Genomic DNA, 18,629 nt, shown 5'->3' on the forward strand with positions numbered 1-18,629 from the left:
CATTTGGATTTTTAGGACCTCCACTTGAGCTGTGCTGTAAATAAGAGCTAGCTTCGGATTGCACAATGGTTGTCTGCCTGCACGGGGGGTCATTTCCCATCCACTGATGGATTAAGAGCACATTTCACTGCAAAGTTTCACACACATATTGACACTAATATGGCTCATTTCTCCTAATCATTTTGCTGCTGCACTGCAAGTGATTAGGTATAATTATGTCAGAGGATGATTTCTAGCCATTTATTGAAGAACTGACTTACAAGCAATCATTAGCAGCAGCATGGTTTTAAATACTTGCAAGAAAAACAAGTGACACATGCAGGGACAGCAAAGTTATGGTGTTGGAATTTGTAATCCAATTATCTTATTCTAGTGAATAAAACATTGTGCGGTGGTTTCCTATGATTTTCTGTCTCCAACCACGGAGGACTTACTTAATGCCTTGAATCTTTTCTGCTCACTCTCCTCTCTGCAAATTAATTTATGGTCTAATTACAGGACAAGCCTCCAGATATGAAGGGACATAAATCACTGGTCCTTACCAGATGGCATAAAAACGGCACAGGATAATTGAAAATCTAGAAGTGGATCAATATTTAGAAGCCCAAGGTTACACGGAGTATGACAATACTATTAACATGGAAATGTGATGCATTACATCCAGAGGCATATTGGTATTATTTGATGTTGAATGACTGCTGACTGAAATGCTTCAGTGCTGGTTTTCAATAACAAAGATACACAATTGCTTTATCTCAAGTTAACCACTCCCATTCAACCCAAGATTAACACAAATGTTACGCTGAGGTCTCATGTGCAAACTGACACGCATGCATACTATGGGCCAGGGGTGTGTGGATTAGGTCTGGAGGTCCCCTTTCCACCAGAATATACAATGAAGGCTCAGAGCCTCGCGGTGCCACTGAATACCTCTTGCCCACACCACCCTCCTCTAGCATTTACCTATGGACTGTTAAAAATGATATCAGCTCATGGAGGGCAAGCATTAGCATTTGCATTTTATTGGAAGCACAGAGATTTAGAGCAGAGGATATATCAGCTCTGAGCAGACAGAATTAGTTAACAATGCATTACCTGCCTTTTATGGCAGCTATAACTCTTTCCCCTGGTGGGGAGAGGAGATGAAGGGAGGAGTGGGGGGTGAAGGGGAAACACAGCCAGCAGAGGGTTGGCGGGGAGAGCAGTGGCGCAGTGGAGGGGGCATTTAGAACGAAGAAGCTTTGTCTATGGGGCTTTACTGCACATTAAGTGTGATAGCCACCCAAATTAGAGCATCACACCGCAATCACCTTCACACAGATCAGTGCACTGTGCAGAGAAATGATGCAGCAGTCATCACTGCAGACTTTTTTTGATCTGGTTGCAACAAGAAAATGGAGACACACATGTTGGGCAGCTGCGCCTGCATGATCACAGCATGAGGAAAGGCCACATGAAATTACATCGGCCTCTGTGATACTCGTGACTTACAACACTTTAAGAGACATTTTTCACAGTTCCTCTTGGGCACTAACTGAAGACCACAAATCTTTTTTTTCTTCCATATAGAAGAGAATAGTACTTTCTGCTGCACATGTGTGTTATCTGTGTGGGTGCACATTTATTTGTTTGCTGTTTTAGTGGTATCATTGAACAAGCTGTGTAACACTGATGAGGCCCACTGCAGTAGTCCTTTTCCTCACCACTGCTCCCCTGACACCCATGTTGGTGTTATGTGCTGCAAGACGACCCACCTCTGCTGTGGGCAATACCCAGAGGAACTCATTTGGACTAGGAGTTACTGGTAAGGGACTGTGTTTGAAGTGCAGGGGAGGCTGCTGCATAAATAAATAAATTTGCACCAAAAATGTAACTGCATTTTAACTCCCATTGAGACACAGATAATACTTTGCAAGACACACCCAACCAAAAAAAGTATTTTAGTTTCCATTAAAAATAATATACTGCAAGTTAAACTCAAATGTGTACATTTTATAGGTATATATTGTAATCAAATAATGATTCACCAAAATGCCTAAAACCCACATGCATCCTGAAAAACTTTCTTTAGATAAACAAAGCATCTTTAGCATTCATCCCAAATACACTGCATATATTCATTTCTAGCTCGAGGCTTGAATCAGATTTTCCTTGTTTTGATTTTTTGCTCCGGTAGTTTCACTCTGCACAGTGCACACCCATTGACCACGTACAAAAACTGCCTCTATTTGCCACACATGTCACAGGCAGAGCTCCCACGAGTGCCACTGCGGCTTTCCCAACAGAAACCTACTGGCTTGGGTTTGTCAGCAGACAGCTCCAGGCTCCATAAAACAGCCTGCTGCTCGCTCCCTTTGCCCAGCTTAATGGTCCCAGGGGCTGGAAATTTACTAGTGACCTTTGCATTCCATTTGGAGTGTAAAAGCCTTTTTGCTAGGAAAATTCCATCACTTCAGACGTAGCTGAGCAGCACTTTGTGTGCATGTGTGTGTGTCCGTAAGAAAGAGAGAGAGTCACTATAAAAGGCAGCAAGATGAAAAAGAGGGTGTTGAGAGAAGAACAAGGATTAGACTCAACCTTAACTGCAGTTTATTACCGATTTTGCAGCGGATCCCCATTAAAGGGCCTAACTAACAGACCAACTAATTTCCTGTTTTTGTCATGAATGTGACAAAGTGGGATCTAGTCCTTATATTTTTAAGTCCACCATTAGTGCTTTTTCTCCCCCCTTTGTTATATATGCTGTGTCACTTTCCAGTGGACAAAAACCTTTTCCTCACATATGCATGCAGTATTACATTCTGTGCGTTTTTTAAGTTTTAACCTATGACGTGCTTCAACGTTTTTTACAGCTGCATCATTACATCAATCGGAAGTGGGTGCCTATGTCCTGGGGCTTTAAGGCGCCACCATGCATGAACCATAATGTTTTTTGTTCACATCCGGCCTGGGACCCTTACTGCATGTCATTCTCAATTTATGTCGCTCTCTCTCCCCTCACTTCTATTTAGAACATCTGTTACTGATTATGAAAGAAAATGAACAAAAAAGGGGAAAAAAATATTGAATCTTAAATAAATGTGAGTTTGAACACTGCATGCTTCACTGCACAACATGTGTTTGTGAACCAGGTGGGTTCAGCAGATGTTAAGAGGAACCATGGTGACTCAACTGACGACATGAAGAAAGCTATGATTTTAGCCAGTAAACACAACATGAAGCCATACCCCTCATAAAGATTAATACTTTTAAAATAGCTGTTGAGAAAAAAATTACTAATGAGTAGGGCTCAAGTTTTTGAACTGTGAATGACTTGCATGAAAATGGAGTTGTGACTTACGTTGGTGTTGATCAGTGGCACCATCTGCTGGCTGATAGCAGCTGATGCTCCAGAAACATTTTCCTCTAAAAAACAAGTTCAAATGTTAGTCTCACTGCAGCAGTAGTACCACTACCACCTTAAACAGCTTTAGTCTTACAAATGTGACCTTTAACTTATATGTCATATGGTTATTTTTACCGTCTGTTATCAGCAACGGATGCAGAGCTAAGGCTTAGTGTAGTTTTATCAATGAAAGTTACTCAATCTCTCTGCACCACTTCCAATCAAATCCTAAAAGAAAAGTAAACGGACAGAAACTTTACCATTGAAAATGTATATTAAAGGGTACTACTGTATACTGTACACATATTCAGAACATATAATTGACTCAAGAAATAAGCTTCTTTTGAAAATGTCTGCACCGGCAAAAACTCAGGACAAAGCTCAAGGCAAGGGTGTGAAAGGACAACATATTTTTTAATATAAAGGAAATTACAACAAAACCATAATGTTCATATCAAGAGACATGATTAATGTACTGTATGAAAGGGGAAATGGTAACAGCTCTCTTAACAATGCTCATTAAAGAAAGAGATCTGTCTGTGGCCACTAAACATTTGGCCCTAAGAGTCCATGTTGGAGCACAGCAAACTACAAAACCAACATCAATCTTGTGTACAAGAATTGACATAAGCTCCCTGGAAGCTAAATCTATCTGAAAACAAACCCTGTATGATGAGAGAATGATCAAATTACTCATAACAACAAAACCCAGGGTATGCATAATCCAATCAGAAAGTGGTTTAAGTGTTTCAAATTAACCTTACAATGATATGAATAACAATAACTCAACTGCGGTGTGAATGTTTCCACTTGCACTGTTAACATAATCTATCAAAGTATCACTAAATAGCTCAAGAACGCCATTAAAACGCCAGGGTCAACATTATAGAGAATGGTCAGTCCAAAAGATTGTCATCTTTTAGCCACAAGGTGGCAGACCCCAATGACTGGTGATAAATGCTGGTTTCATTCTCTGTGGATACAGTAAAGATTTTCTAACCTGTGAACGTGAGACTGGTCCAAAGATAACACTGCTGTTAAAAAAAAACAAAAAAGTATAGACTGAGAATAATGTGTTTTATTGTCCTTTTTCTAAAACTGTTTATAGAGTAAAGAAATAGAAAAACACCACACAAAATTCACATGTTAAAACTTAAAATGTAGAGATAGAAATGACAGTTAAAAAAACAAAAACAAGGACATCATCACTACAATACATTGACTTAACTAATTGGCCGATGTCCGCAAGTTTGCAAATTGAGTAGTTCTATCCTGGTAGACAGGAAAAACCGATAAATCTAAAAGAGATAAAAAAGGAAGTGATAATGAAGACAGGAAAACGCTGCGGTGATCACTTCCTGAATAAAGATACAACGGCTTATCCTCCGTGGTGTTGCTGGGTTCTTAAAGCAAAGAGATGCACTACCTACAAGGACTAGCTGATGGGACAAGCTTATAGTAAACACGGCTTGTACCAAAGCAGGTTCATGACTATGTTCTGAGTTTTATTGGATGACCACATGTGCTCATGGATGCAACATACATTACTGGCAACCGTATTCTGTACTAAAATATGATGTGTTAAAATCAATAAAAAAATGTTTTAATACAAAGACATAACAGCAGAAACCCTCCCCAGTAGCATGTCACCCTTGTCCGCTACAGCTTCCCCTCCCGTCTGATGGATCCTTCTCAGCAGCCTGGGGCCTTTGTGCTCCAATGGGGCATGGATGGAGATAACACGATTGTGTTCACGGTCCTTGTTGGACATGGTGAAGAGCAAGGATGGGAGGTTTGGGTGTGAAAAAATGTCTGACTCAAGGTTGTCCCTGCAGTGGAGGAGGTCCGGTTTTCCCCTCAGACGAGCACTCAAGCGCTAACCGCGTCCTTCTCCTTCTTGTCACTGTCTTCATGCCAGGTGAGACGTTCCTCATAGAAGGCTATGACGATCTGTGGGCACTTATGATTGGCTTCCTTGGCAAGCACGAGATCCGCCTCATCAGAGTCTTTCCTGCAAGAAAAGAAATTGGTTGGAAAGTTGGATGTTACACCCCATTGTCTTAAATATATGGCAAACCTTTCTATGAGCTTATCAAGTGTATATTAATACAAAATGTTCTTACGCAAGCCTGTACCATATTGTAAATACATTTTTTTTTTTTGTCATTTCTGAAGATGTTCCTGTGTCAACTCAATAAAAAAAAATTATAAAAATATCCCTGTGAAAGATTTAACATTTATTTTAAGAGACATGAGTATATGGCTTTAATGAAACCAGCAATAACATTTCAGTAGTTTTAAAACTCAGATTTTGTTTTAATTTTGGGTATTTAACTATACCTTTCTATTTTGATACCGTCAAACAAATCGGCTTCTGGTAAAATGTCTTTAATAGGAGGGGTTGGGTTGTAGGTGGTAGTGCCATGTATTATTTGATTAACTTGTTTTAAAAAAGTACTTTTCAAGTCATACTTTTTATAGCAAGTATCACAGATGGAGCTTTAGAACTTTTTTATATATATANTTAAAAATAATATGCCATGTAGTGTAAATTGTGCCTCCTTTTGAATCAGCAAACACCTTGGAATTAGCGTGACCGGGCATGAGTAACGAGGCACTACAAATATATCCATCTAGCTTATATGCAATGACATAAAATGTTATGGTGTGTCTTACTATTTGTATATCAATGGACAGCTAGGCTATTAGTGCCGCTAATGGGTAATTTGTCAGCAGGAATCTGGCACACTGAGAGCAGCAGTTTAAAGGATCATGTAATGACAAGTCACAAACAGAAACTGTTTCAGAAACCCCGATTGTAGAACCGGGTCAACACCCAAAAACATGCTCATTTGTTAAAACCAATCTTTAATGTTCAGAGCCCCTACGATCATGCCCCGTGTGGTATATCAAACAGGCAGAATACTAAGAAACAGATGCCAATGATGCAGATAGAATCAGTACACATCTATCAGCCCTCATCTTTCATAAAGAACGCAAGTCTGTAAAAACACACAAGCCACCATGAGTCTTGATGAATTTATCAATACTAACGCAATAACCTGCCGTTAAAAATTGTGCAAGAGTTCATTAATTAGTACCGATACTGTAAGGACAGTAAACGAAGATTTATCTCACATTGTCAACGGCTGCAGTGGCACATTACAGCGTCATGCTGTTCCTACCTTTCACAATAAAAGCTGACATATACAATGAATCAATGCGTACCAAGGGGAACTTAACATTAATCAGAGCCTTTTGTTAAGCGGCATCACAACCAAATAGCTGACAGTACTGCTCACCATCATCTCTGCAAAGCATTAACGTTTGATAAGCAGCACTGTGTCACATTATAGTGAAATATTTCACTAATGTTTGTTATTGCTTCTTTTCACATCGTTCCTTGCATTGACAGTCATTATAAGCTGTTGTTCTGATTAATCAGGTTCTTGAAGCAGTATCGTTTACGTATCGGTATAAGATACTTTAGACAGGTATTGCCCTGCTCTAAGCAAATGCGTGTTACAACCTCCTCTACTGCGTTCCATTCAGATTAAACTATGACCAGGACAACCACTTTTACTTTGTGTGGGAACACAGTAGATAAACATAATTATTTTTTCCTCAAAGTCTGTTTACAAATCATTTGAACTATTAACATTTTAAGTCAATGGTCATCTTAAGTCCTTGGTAATAACACCTTTTTCTTGATAACAATGCTGGTTTTAGTTATAACATTTCATACACCACTGGGCCAAAACTACATTGCACATGTACCTTTTGAAATGAACATAACAAAAACCTACCACTTCATAAGAAACATTAGGTCTCCACATGAGTCAGTTGCTCCAATAATCTTCTCTGGCTCGAGTCCTCTCTCAAAGCCACGGGCAACAAGGATGTCATCCTGAAAGACAACACAGAAGGTAAAAGGTTTTTATAAAATACATGACAAGCTAGAGTACATTACATTCATTAGACTGTAGTCCACAATTCTTTCAATCCTTGACTTGATTTTTAGCTCATGATTTGATTAAAACATGTTTGAGCCATAGGATCAACAGATAAGTGTCTTTATGCTCTATGGTATCAAGCTGATATATCCACTACGATTTTGGGAAGGGCCACACCAAGGCTAAATGGTCCAATTTAAATAACTTGAAAACTAAAAATGTAAACGAGCCACTAGATAATTATGGAATTAAACTAAGTAGTGTTAAGAGAGAGTTGTGTGAAAATGTACAGCATACACTGCTATGTTTTCATCATATCAATGACAAAGCCGGAAAATGGTCCGAATTTCTCACATGCAAATTATCTCTCTAGAAACTGAATACTACTCCATAGATGTCAAACTTTCAGTGTTAATGCAAACAATTAGTCGCCACATTACATACCTCCTTCGTCTTTTTGGGCTTGCTTCCCCCCTCCTCATCGTCATCAGAGCTTCTCTTCTTTGAGCTACTGGAGTCTTTGGAACGTCCCAAGGGGGATGTTGTGACTGATTTGTTTGTCGAAGTGCTGGATGACGAGCTTCCACCACTGCTGCCTTTCTTGTAGGTCTTCATGAATTCTGAAATGAGCTCAGGGCAGCCCAGGTTCTTCTCAGGCTCCCAGGTGTTGTGCTTTCTGAGGAAAAAAAACAAACACAGTTCTGCAAGTCAGTACCAGTACAAATACAACTCTTAATCTACAGCCCTGATCAGAGATGAACAATAACAAAAATGTATCTGAGATTTCAATAATTTTGTAAATAATCTTCAATAGCATTAGTCTTTAGGGGAGCATTAATGAGCACAGAAAGTGTTTGTGAATGGTGTATCTGACTCGAGAGGCAGTGAATGGCTCTTAACCTATTTTGTTTCTAGGTGAATCCCTCCACCATTGGTTCCCAGAAATATCACAACAACTGTAACGTGTAATGTTTTTTAAGATGTAAAGTTACTGGATAGCAACCAGCCAGGAAAAATACTTACTCTGAATATCCTTTCCACTTCAGGAAGAATTCAACCCTGCCTTTCACCACCCTCCTGTCCAGCACCTTCTCAACAACATACTCTTCCTCGTCAGAGGACGAGTCGTCGTCTTCGCGAGTCTTTTTGCCCATAGCAAAGTTTGTTGCTGAATGCTACTCTGTCGCAGGCCAGTGGCAACTCCCTGTATAGGAAAAAGACAAAGAAACTAAAGTTAAAGAGAACATGGGTTTCATAGCCGATACATTCCGTTTGTTCAACGTAAAGCACAAAGCAGGCACTAGCTAGTTAGCAACGAAAGGCATCATTTCATTGTCGTTTCAATTTGCAACGGGCATGTTTACTGAACCAATTTGCTAGCTAATGACCTCTTGGTAAATGTACAATTGCTTAATATGTTAGATACATTTACCATAAATTGTAATATGTAAACATAGGAATTAAAATATTATGTTGTGTTAGCCAACGACTAGCCTCGGCTAACCAATGGGCATTAAAGGCAAGCTTGCTTATGCAGTAATGTTAGCCTACAGGCTATCGCTTCAACAAGCTAACACTAGCTTAGGTTGATATAAAATCATAAATGCATAACGATGCATGAACCAGCATGCAGCAGTTCGATGTGTAAACACCTTCTTACCTTTGGCTGTGTAGACTGGTGGTGTTGAGCCGTTTAATTTGGCGATATCGTGTTTTTTGTGTAGCTTCGTCTGAGAGGCCAACGCTGGTGCTACTTTAGCATGTAGCCTGGATCGCATAAATGGGGCTGTGCTTGTCTGTGCGTAGAAAAGCGCGGGTTAAAGGCGCACAATGAACGTACCCGCCCCTTGGTCAGCTGATGATGACCTATATTTGTCCATCTAAAAATAATGCTACCAGGATAAAAACTACATTTATTTTTAAAGAATATTTATTGTAAAACATGTGCATTGTGTGTCTGGTTAGAAAACACGACATTTCTAGGTGAAAAGCAGAGTGGGGTTGCGTGGAATCACTGATAAACACAGTCTACCTCCACCCACAAATCTGAGATTTATTTAGGATTGGAGAAGATCATTTAAAATGTGCTGCTTTTCTGTGCATTCCCTTATTCGTTCACACACTTGTCTGTATGTAAATTATTACACAACATCACGCACAAATGCAATATCTTATCATGTCACTTTCACATATTCCTGCACGCATATAACATCCATTTTGTCCGTCGTGATGGGGAATGCACCGCCTACTGTCATCTAATTCGTCGTGCTGGTGATTGATGTAATTTGGACCAATCGAGAATCAACACATGGTGACGACAGACTGCAGCGGGAAGTCCTGGCCAATGTGTGTGTGTGGAAGAGGAGTGTCCTTTACTATTTATTCTATCTTTCAGGACACTGTTGTACTCTTCTGAATCTCACGCAGCTCAGCTCAGCTCACTCCCGTCCACAAGGAGTCTTTAAGTATCACGTGCTGCAACAATGTCGAAAGATGTGAGTATTATACTAAGGAGACCATTTACTGTACGCTGAAACGTAAAATATTTGTATTTGTTTAGATAGGCCTATTGCTATTCTCAGCGCAGAATGCGTGTCTTGTCAGAGCCACTGCAGCTATGCTTTGTAAAGCCGCCATTTTATAGCAGCTGGGCCTCGTGGCCTTTGTTCCTACGTGCATCTATGTTTGAATTTCCGGAATCTCACTAAACCCTTGGCTTCAGTAATATTGTATAAAAAGCTAACTCATTACATTTACAAATGTGTATTCTTATGCATGCAATCGGAGGTAGAGTAATCAAAATAACCAAAGCCCTTCCCTAATGGCGGCGACGTCTCCCCTTCTCCACCCTGTCCGGTTTTTAAAAAAAACGTGACGCAGAATTAACAAACTATTAATCCATTGGTAATCCTATGAGCGATATATTGTGTATGTTCATTTAATTGCACACAATGCTCATTCTGACTGTAGGTGATTGTACGATGATGCTATTATCGGTGTCTATTGTGTAGGTACCACGCGAGCCAGAGCAGCTTCGTAAGCTGTTTATTGGAGGTCTGAGCTTCGAGACTACAGATGAAAGCCTGAGGGCTCATTTTGAGCAATGGGGGAGCCTTACAGACTGTGTGGTAAGGTTTCTCTTTAACTCCGTGGTATTATTTACTTAGTTTTTGTGTAACTAGAAATCATGCATATTTTGTGCAATACTGGGAATAATTGAAGTTGCTTTCTCTAGGTCATGAGGGACCCCAATTCCAAAAGGTCCAGGGGCTTTGGCTTTGTTACATACTCCTCTGTTGATGAGGTTGATGCTGCAATGACTGCCCGCCCCCACAAGGTTGATGGGAGAGTGGTTGAACCCAAACGGGCTGTTTCCAGAGAGGTATATTGGCAGTAAAATATGTATTTAAACCTGCCATGATTATTTGACAACAGAGACCCATGTTTAATTACAATTGCACATTTCTGTCACCACAGGACTCAAACCGACCAGGAGCCCATGTGACCGTAAAAAAGATATTTGTTGGTGGCATCAAAGAAGACACAGAGGAGTCCCACCTGAGAGATTACTTTTCTCAGTTTGGCAAAATCGAGGTCATTGATATCATGACCGACCGTAACTCTGGAAAGAAGAGGGGCTTTGCCTTTGTGACGTTTGATGATCATGATTCAGTCGACAGGATTGTTAGTAAGTTCAAGGTTTTCTGCCACATATTTATAGTCTCTTACCGAATGGTTTTGAGCAGCTACTTATTTTCCCTTCAACCCTACAGTCCAAAAATACCACACTATCAACTCTCACAACTGTGAAGTGAGGAAGGCTCTCACGAGGCAAGAGATGCAGACAGCAGGAATGGGTATGAGTACTTTTTTTTACAATGAATTTAAGCCAGATTAATCAACTATCTTGTTTAAATGCTGGTACTGTTGATGTACTGAGCTAATGTTGTGGTTTGGTTTAGGTCGTAGCAGCAGTGGAGGAGGCGGAGGTGGAAGGCCCTATGACTATGACAGAGGCTTCAGCCCGAGTAAGACTTTTAAAATGATGATACGCCATAATGGGATTCATGTAAATTGACTCAAAAATATTAGTGTATTATGTTTTTAAACCTGACTGTTACCCTAGGTGGTAGGGGTCGCTATGGTGATGGTCCTTACAATTCCAATGGTGGTGGTGGTGGTGGTGCCAACGATGGTGGTGGCGGCGGCAGTGGGGGTGGTAAGTGGCAGTTGACTCAGCATATTCTTAAGCAATTTATGGATTTAAAGCTTGGCTGTGCTGAAATAATTTTTTTTTTTTAGGATATGGAGGTGGGCCAGGCGGATACAACAATGGTGGAAACCGAGGGTATAACCAAGGAGGTTACAACCAAGGTGGTGGTGGCGGCGGCGGCGGTGGAGGAGGTGGTGGCGGAGGCGGTGGCTATGGAGGAAATGGTTATGAGAGCAATGGCTATGGTAAGTGTTAACTAGACTGTATTACATTTGACATCTGTTCTGTCTTCAACATGTGTGTAACTGAATATTTGTTTTCCCTATAGGTAACTGTGGTGGTGGTGGTGGTGGTAGTAGCGGAGGTGGAGGAGGTGGCGGTAATAATTACAACAATATGGGCAACTACGACCCCCAGGCCTCCAACTTTGGCCCAATGAAAAACAACTTTGGTGGTGGCGGTGGCGGCGGCAGTGTTGGAGGAGGAGGAGGAGGAGGAAGGAGCTTTGGTGGTAAGATAAAGAAAAGCGGATGGGAGGATGTATAATTGTTAGTCATAGTTTCTGTAGGTTTTGTAGGTTCTGTAGGCTAAGTTATCCTTTTTCTCTGCAGGTGGCTATGGAGGTGGCTCAAACAACGGTGGTGGATATGGTCGTTCGGCACGATTCTGAATGTGAAGTGGTAGGTACTTGACAACATGCATGCACTATTCATTTTGTAACATAAAACCAGAGTTTGTAGTGGCAGGGACTTGTTAAGTTTGGATAAACAGTAAAAAAATAAATAAATAAAAAATCACTCTGGATCTCAGGTTCTACAAAGTCAGTGCACAGTTAACAATGTTGTTCCGTATTGTTCAACAGGACTGAGTACTTAGGAGAGGAGAGCAAGGAGAGGAGAGCAAGAGAAGTGACAGGGCAGCTGCAGGTTTACGTCCTAAATCTGCTCAGCCAAACAGTTGTGGCAGGTTACTGCTGCTGCAAGAAGAGATGTACAGTAGATAAATCATGGAGGGTCTTCACTTAAACATTTTGTGTTTTTATTTTTTAATCGAAATGTGTATCTGGAAAGCAAGCATTCCAATGAGATTTTATGTAGATTTCTTTTTCTTTGAGTCTGGTTTTATTTGTATCTGCATCAAATCAAGCTGAAATAAAGCATCTTTCAGTTTTTTTACAACGTGTTGTTAGCCTCTTCAGTGGTCTGGGAAAGGGAGGGTTGACTATTACTGTACACTGTGGGATGAGGGACATCATTTGCATATGTGAGGAGCCAAGAAATATCCATGTGATGTGAGAAGACCTGCAATAGTAACTACATACACCATAAGTCAATGTGAAGGGAACATCTACAATTGTGGTTGAGGAATGAGAGGTGGTGCACACAATACTTCATCATAAAGAGCCCATCACCTGGTACAGACTACCCTGAGTTCTGCAAAGATCAACTGGAGGATGCTAGCTTACATGCAAAGTCTTTGAGGCTAGTCATGGAAGCCAGCTGAGGGAGAGAAGTAGCAAAACCATCGCCAGGATCATTGAAGCAGGGGAGAGTGAGAACAGAAGCCTGAGGCTAGCATGCAGCAGCTACCAAAAGGCATAAGTGCTGTCTGTAGGTAAGACCAGACTTCTCAACTACTGATAGTATGTATTGCTATTGTGTAGCCGGTAGTAAGTTACGTAGCCCAGTAATGACAATATATTTGTGCAAAAAAAACTTTATTATGACTTCACCAATAACGTGGCCTTCTAATTGTGCAAAGAGGCCGTACAAATATGCATGCTGTGAACAAAATTAATAATTTTTTTTCTTTGGTTGACAGATTGTTATACTTAATTGATATTTCTGCTTTATAGGAAACTCAACATGGTGTCCAAAACCAGATTCCATTTCTGTGACAATGGCTCAATTCAGGTACAAATCAGTCATTCATCAGAATCTTGCACATTACTATTTTTAATGCTTGCATATTTATCTTTGATTTGTTCTTCACAGGCTTCCTGAATAATCATGCTGGAGACTTGTTTTTTTTACACTGAAGACTGCTGTGCAGTGTTTTTAAATAAAGTATTTTTATAAGACACCTGTGTTGTTTTAGTCATATGTAAGAGCATGAAGTGTACAGTGATGCATATATGGCATGTTTTGTATAATCTTTTTTGTGACCTCCAGTCAGTTTGTATACTTTTAAATCTGCACAATAGGGCAGTATACTGTAAGGGTATTAATAGAATAATCAATCCCCAGTGCCTTAGCATTGCTCTCTTTGCTGCATGTTGGTGTGAGGTACCAGATACATTTTTCCATCAGGTGTCTGTTGTAGGGTGTAGTCATCTACTGAGTATGGTTGTCCATTTTCGTCTCTCAAGTGAGAAAACACCTCTGAATAAAGGTCTGTAAGGCGACATTTAATAAAAGCCAAGCTCCGCTGGAACTCGTGCCTCTCCTGTGCCAGTCGCTCTCTCTGACCATGCAGCTGGTTCAGTTCTCTTTCAAGGTGAATTATGCTCTGAAGCTTCCTTTTCCTGCAGTTCTGAGCAGCTACCTTGTTCTTCCCCCTTCGTCTAATATCTCTGACTAGTGCTAGTTGACTTTCTGTGAGGGTATAATGTGTTAGGAGCTCATTGAAGTCATCCACAGGTAGATTGATGATCTTCGCCATGGGGAAGGGGATCTTTAAGGACATAGCCCGCCGCTCATCTCTGCTCAGTGGTGCAGGAGTGGAGATACTTCCCTGTGGTTTTCTGTACATGTTATGTTGGGAGCTCCCTCTGCTGGACACTCCAGAGTCTATGTACAGATTATTCAGTGAAGAGGCCTCTCCCTGCTGTTTTACTGGCTGTGGAATTGGAGCATTACCTTGTGTAAGAGAGAGAGTGGGTTGGGTTGAGAAATAAGACTGATCACCTGATTGTAAATATGAATGAGATTGGTTCTGGTAGTCCATTGGGTAATGGATGTGTGCTCTTCTGGCATGTTCAGCCACACTGTCTGCTTCAACATCACTATATGTCATCCCTATGTCAACACTCTGGTAACCTGATGCACCCCCAACGGGATTATCTGGGGAAGCCAAAGGTGGACTAGAGCCCAGAGACAGACCTGAGTCCGACTCAAGATCATCAGCTGAACGGGCGTGCAAACTTTGTCCATGTGTAGTCCAAAACATGTGCCGACGGAGATCCCGAGAGAGAGAAGTGTTTGCCCTCCTGTGCCCTTGACTGCTACCTGACATGTTCATTGGTTCTCTAGGAGCCATGTGCGAGGTCTGTGTGTAGGAAGAGATGGGGATCATTCTTTGATTGTGCAGAGGTTCAGGTCCATACATTGCCTCTGAATGGCTTCTGAGACGATGACAGGAGGGCACCTCTTCAGAATAACATCCATCATAAGTGTCAGCAGGGCCGAGCTCACAAGCAGCAGGAGGCGGCTCGGAATGGGACTGGGCCATCCCATATCCTCCCATAGGGACCATGGGCTCCATAGTTTGGTACTGTGTTGTTTCATAGGAGCCTTCACTGGGGGCTTGAAACTCCTGGAAAAAATAAATAATCAGCATTATTGGTTATGACTTGGCAATTAAAAATTAATTAGCATATGACACAGTAATAGCATAAAATGATCAAAGGCAATTATAAGGAATATTAAAAATCAATAATGCAACACAATTTTTTGCATTTTATCTGGCTTAATATCGAGCACAGTTTGCCCCCACTTCAGCATGCCACCCATAGCCTATGAAGGCTTCGTAGATGTGATCCGATTTCACCTGGAAACAGATGGCTATTGTACGGTGCAGGGGGCCACTATAGAACATACAGCACTTGCCCCCTCTCACAATCTCTTCATCCTACCATCACTCAAATGGGCCATTGTTGCTTTCCCCAGCTGAGAGTATTCGTTTTTCAACAGTTAGCATGAAAAGTGGAAAATATGTATTTATTCCAATAGAATTAAATACATATTTTGTTAAGTAATTATTCATTAGTGAGCCACAACTGTTGTGTTTCAATCTTTTCTTTGAACGTGAAACTAAGAATAACACATTATATTAATGGATAAATACCTTCTTATCTGCTGAGACTTTTGGATTTTGAAAACAATCAATAATTATTATTATCCAAAGTGTCCTCATTTGCACATGGACCCCTTTTCTAACTCAGCATGGGGTATTGTGATAAGGTTAAATATTTGGAGCATCTGGGATAAAAAAAAAAACAATGTAAAAAATAAAAATTCTACCTGCATTTCTGTGATGGCCATCAGTTCCTGCCAAGCCACATCCATCTCTGTGTCCTGAGGAGCTCCATGAGACCTGGCTCCAGGGAAATTAGCTGACATAGACACTCCCCCACACAGCCTGCCTGGAGTAGCTAATACCTTGTAATAGAAAATAATATTGATTACCGTGTCTATTTTAGGATTTATTATGTGTGGTGTTCCTCTTAAACAAACCTACCTCACAGGTTCTCCTCAGAGGGAGAACATAGTTGGCTGTTGAACACATTCAGGACAGACTCTAGCTGCTAGATCAACCTGGTGAGGACAGAACAACAAGTTTAATTTATGATACCAGTAGCCTATGTTACACTAGAAGAAAGAAAGAGAAAACCCTTCTGCATATCGTTTAAAACCGCCACCACACTTTTTTTTAAAACATACGGTAAATAACATATATGTAGATTTTGTCGGTGCTTCACATAAATGACTGTTTGGGTGTTTTGTAGGTTTTTCGGAGCACACACAGGTTCAGTTTAGTTAAGTTGACTCCTCCCAACAGCTGTCCTGGCTGCAGCTATGCCGACTCCTGATAAGGCAATCTGCGGGAAAACAGCGCTCTCTACAAGACACACTGGGGCCTGATGGCTGCTTTGGAAAACTGTGGTCTCTGACAACATGTCTGCAGACTTCTTTAAACTCTTTTGGTAAAGCTTGACAGTAGCTGTTATTTTAAACTTCAACTTCCATTTGAGTATAAACAAAGTATTTAAGTTTTTCAGCACATAAATAAACGATCTTAAACACCAACAGAGATGGTAACACTGTATTGAATAGATCCACTTGTCCAATGAACACCTACGCACTGTACATTTATATTCATACTCACACATATAAATGGCTTACAATGACTTGTACATCACCCACATACATGAAAAAAACCAACAGATAAGTTCTTGTTTTATCTATTTAGTGTTTTAACCGAATATGCCTGTTTTTTTTTTATTTTAACCTGAACTAAAAAACCCATTCAGGGATGGGCCAAATGAGCTTCTTGCACATCTTTTTCGTTGTCTAGAACAAACATTTAATTCTCAGAGTTTACAGTTGAAACTTGCCTATGTCATTCAAAATGACATGCTGATTCTTTAAATAGATTTGAACTAATAGAAGTATTCCCATCAATAAATGCAAAATGTGCTCATCAAGTCCCGGGCTCAAGCTCAACTGACATAAATTCAAATACTACTTCTCGGTTTTGAAACAGCCGAGGATGTGTTTGAAGGTACCTTTATAGTTAAAATTATCTGACATTTAAAAGGGATACAACGTTTTTTTAGAAAGCAATCAATGTCAGGTTAATTGGAGTGGTGTATCAAACAACAGGTGGTTCCATTCTGAGGTGTGCCAATTTACAGACTTGGTCCAATTCAATTTTGAAGAGACTTCAATGGTCTGGATCAATAACATTGTAATAATATCTCAAATATATACATCCAGACATGTATACAACATGTGGTACATTACATTACATATTCAGGTATTTTTCATATATTTCATATATTTCTTTTTTAATTCAAAATGTAGAATCTTATTTCCTTCTACTAATCTTCAACACAAACTATTTGCAATATTGTTTATTATTTCAGAGGAACTAGTGTTTAAGGCAATGTGATATAATTTACAATATTATGCATATCTTTTAATGTTTAGACCTTTTGTAACATTGTTATATTTTAAATCCTGCATTGTGTTTGTGTTATGTTTCTAAAAGCTGTTTCTTTCTCATAATTCACAGTCAAAACTCAAACTTGTACCAGTCCAGTCAGTATAAGAAGTACGTTTATTACACAGTGAGACAAAACATACCATTGATACAATCTATTTTGTGGAAATACATTTAACTGTGTCATTACATTAACTGTATCTTTTACAACTTAAATGCTCAGAAGCGTGAGCAACAATGTAATTACATTGTTTAGTAGCTCACGTTGTTATATGATGATATGTAATGAAACATTATCCGACACCTACTTTACCACTACTACTTTACTTTAATATATGCAAACAAAGTTTTGCTTTTGACTTGAAATAATGTAACATTTAAGCTAGCTTTGCCTAATAAAAATAAGAGATCTTAGAAAATAAGAAAAAGTTAGACGAGTATGAACATACCTTAGCAACATTCTCTGCTTCTTCAACAGGTGATGAGTCAAAAATAACTTCAGATGTGAAGCACAATCCTGGTGTTAAGAAGGGAAAAAAAATGAGTGAAGGAGAAACTGTTCTTTTTTCACATATGTCGTGATGTTGCTGACTTTTAACAGATCACAAGACGTAAAACACACGAGGCCTCTTGCTCTATCTCTTATTCAACTGTCTGTCTCTCTCTGTTCAGCTGCACTTACAGCCACCGGCATAAATGGGATGGCTCTATGCAGACAAAACGCAATCTTCCTGTAAAGCACCCACACCACAATTTTTTGCACTCTTGTATCCTTAATAGCACACTTGCACCCCAACCTCCAAATTTCCCTTTAGCCCACATGACAAACCACAAACCAACAGTCTGGCATACACCACGACAATCATTCTGTCAGTCCACACTGAGGTAGGTAGATGTTTACAAAAACAAACAAAAAGCTGTAAGCAATTTTAATTCTAATTATATTATGACAATACACACACAACAATTACGTTAAACGCCCTAAAAGTGAGTGAAACTAGCAGGATTGTTGTCCCTGTCGTGGCCAAACCGTACAAGAACTGTGTCCTTTCAAATCCTCCAAAACGAAAGGTTGAGGAGTGTGATGTGGAGCACCTGGAGCCGGCATTGCACTGAGGGCCTTGTTCGAGCAGGG

The 18,629-nt window shown here is 40.1% G+C and overlaps 3 protein-coding genes across 7 annotated transcripts; 1 reads left to right on the forward strand and 2 right to left on the reverse strand.

Annotated features, from left to right (window-relative positions):
• Positions 1-4,443: 4,443 nt before the first annotated feature.
• On the reverse strand, positions 4,444-9,156 carry cbx5 (chromobox homolog 5 (HP1 alpha homolog, Drosophila)). The gene is made up of 5 exons (XM_010779379.1): positions 8,999-9,156; positions 8,362-8,542; positions 7,783-8,014; positions 7,192-7,292; positions 4,444-5,396 (listed from the first exon to the last, which is right to left on the reverse strand). Exons 2-5 carry the CDS (start codon positions 8,490-8,492, stop codon positions 5,255-5,257), a joined length of 606 nt encoding a protein of 201 aa, XP_010777681.1. The 5' UTR covers positions 8,493-8,542; positions 8,999-9,156; the 3' UTR covers positions 4,444-5,254.
• Positions 9,157-9,714: 558 nt separating this feature from the next.
• On the forward strand, positions 9,715-13,631 carry LOC104952546 (putative heterogeneous nuclear ribonucleoprotein A1-like 3). 4 transcript variants are annotated; one of them, XR_799119.1, is made up of 12 exons: positions 9,715-9,833; positions 10,350-10,466; positions 10,574-10,720; positions 10,816-11,026; positions 11,112-11,195; positions 11,301-11,366; positions 11,465-11,557; positions 11,641-11,796; positions 11,880-12,062; positions 12,163-12,231; positions 13,407-13,464; positions 13,546-13,631. XR_799119.1 is itself a non-coding variant. In XM_010779383.1 (11 exons), exons 1-10 carry the CDS (start codon positions 9,822-9,824, stop codon positions 12,219-12,221), a joined length of 1,128 nt encoding a protein of 375 aa, XP_010777685.1. In that variant the 5' UTR covers positions 9,715-9,821; the 3' UTR covers positions 12,222-12,231; positions 13,407-13,631. The 4 variants fall into 4 exon arrangements, 3 of the variants coding, with proteins under 3 accessions (XP_010777685.1, XP_010777684.1, XP_010777686.1); XM_010779383.1 differs by having other exon boundaries at positions 13,407-13,631; XM_010779382.1 differs by lacking the exons at positions 13,407-13,464; positions 13,546-13,631 and adding an exon at positions 12,414-12,729.
• On the reverse strand, positions 12,611-18,195 carry nfe2 (nuclear factor, erythroid 2). Of its 2 annotated transcripts, XM_010779380.1 has the most exons (4): positions 17,944-18,195; positions 16,010-16,086; positions 15,793-15,930; positions 12,611-15,085 (listed from the first exon to the last, which is right to left on the reverse strand). In XM_010779380.1, the coding sequence occupies exons 2-4, from the start codon at positions 16,055-16,057 to the stop codon at positions 13,802-13,804; spliced, it is 1,470 nt and encodes a 489-aa protein (XP_010777682.1). In that variant the 5' UTR covers positions 16,058-16,086; positions 17,944-18,195; the 3' UTR covers positions 12,611-13,801. The 2 variants fall into 2 exon arrangements, with proteins under 2 accessions (XP_010777682.1, XP_010777683.1); XM_010779381.1 differs by lacking the exon at positions 17,944-18,195 and having other exon boundaries at positions 15,793-15,923.
• Between the last annotated feature and the right edge of the window lie 434 nt (positions 18,196-18,629).

Source organism: Notothenia coriiceps, unplaced genomic scaffold (genome assembly GCF_000735185.1).
Source record: "Notothenia coriiceps isolate Sejong01 unplaced genomic scaffold, NC01 NC01_scaffold00020150, whole genome shotgun sequence".
Classification (NCBI taxonomy): domain Eukaryota; kingdom Metazoa; phylum Chordata; class Actinopteri; order Perciformes; family Nototheniidae; genus Notothenia; species Notothenia coriiceps.

Coding starts and splice junctions, on each gene's coding strand:
- nfe2 (XM_010779380.1), bottom strand. CDS start 16,057: ATGTGTTCAACAGCCAACTATGTTCTCCCTCTGAGGAGAACCTGTGAG. Junction 15,931..16,009: donor CTCTGAGGAGAACCTGTGAG/GTAGGTTTGTTT, acceptor TTCTATTACAAG/GTATTAGCTACTCCAGGCAG. Junction 15,086..15,792: donor TGGCCATCACAGAAATGCAG/GTAGAATTTTTA, acceptor TATTTTTTCCAG/GAGTTTCAAGCCCCCAGTGA.
- cbx5 (XM_010779379.1), bottom strand. CDS start 8,492: ATGGGCAAAAAGACTCGCGAAGACGACGACTCGTCCTCTGACGAGGAA. Junction 7,293..7,782: donor AGCCCAAAAAGACGAAGGAG/GTATGTAATGTG, acceptor GTTGTCTTTCAG/GATGACATCCTTGTTGCCCG. Junction 5,397..7,191: donor CTAATGTTTCTTATGAAGTG/GTAGGTTTTTGT, acceptor CTTTTCTTGCAG/GAAAGACTCTGATGAGGCGG.
- LOC104952546 (XM_010779383.1), top strand. Junction 10,467..10,573: donor GGAGCCTTACAGACTGTGTG/GTAAGGTTTCTC, acceptor TGCTTTCTCTAG/GTCATGAGGGACCCCAATTC. Junction 11,196..11,300: donor GATGCAGACAGCAGGAATGG/GTATGAGTACTT, acceptor GGTTTGGTTTAG/GTCGTAGCAGCAGTGGAGGA.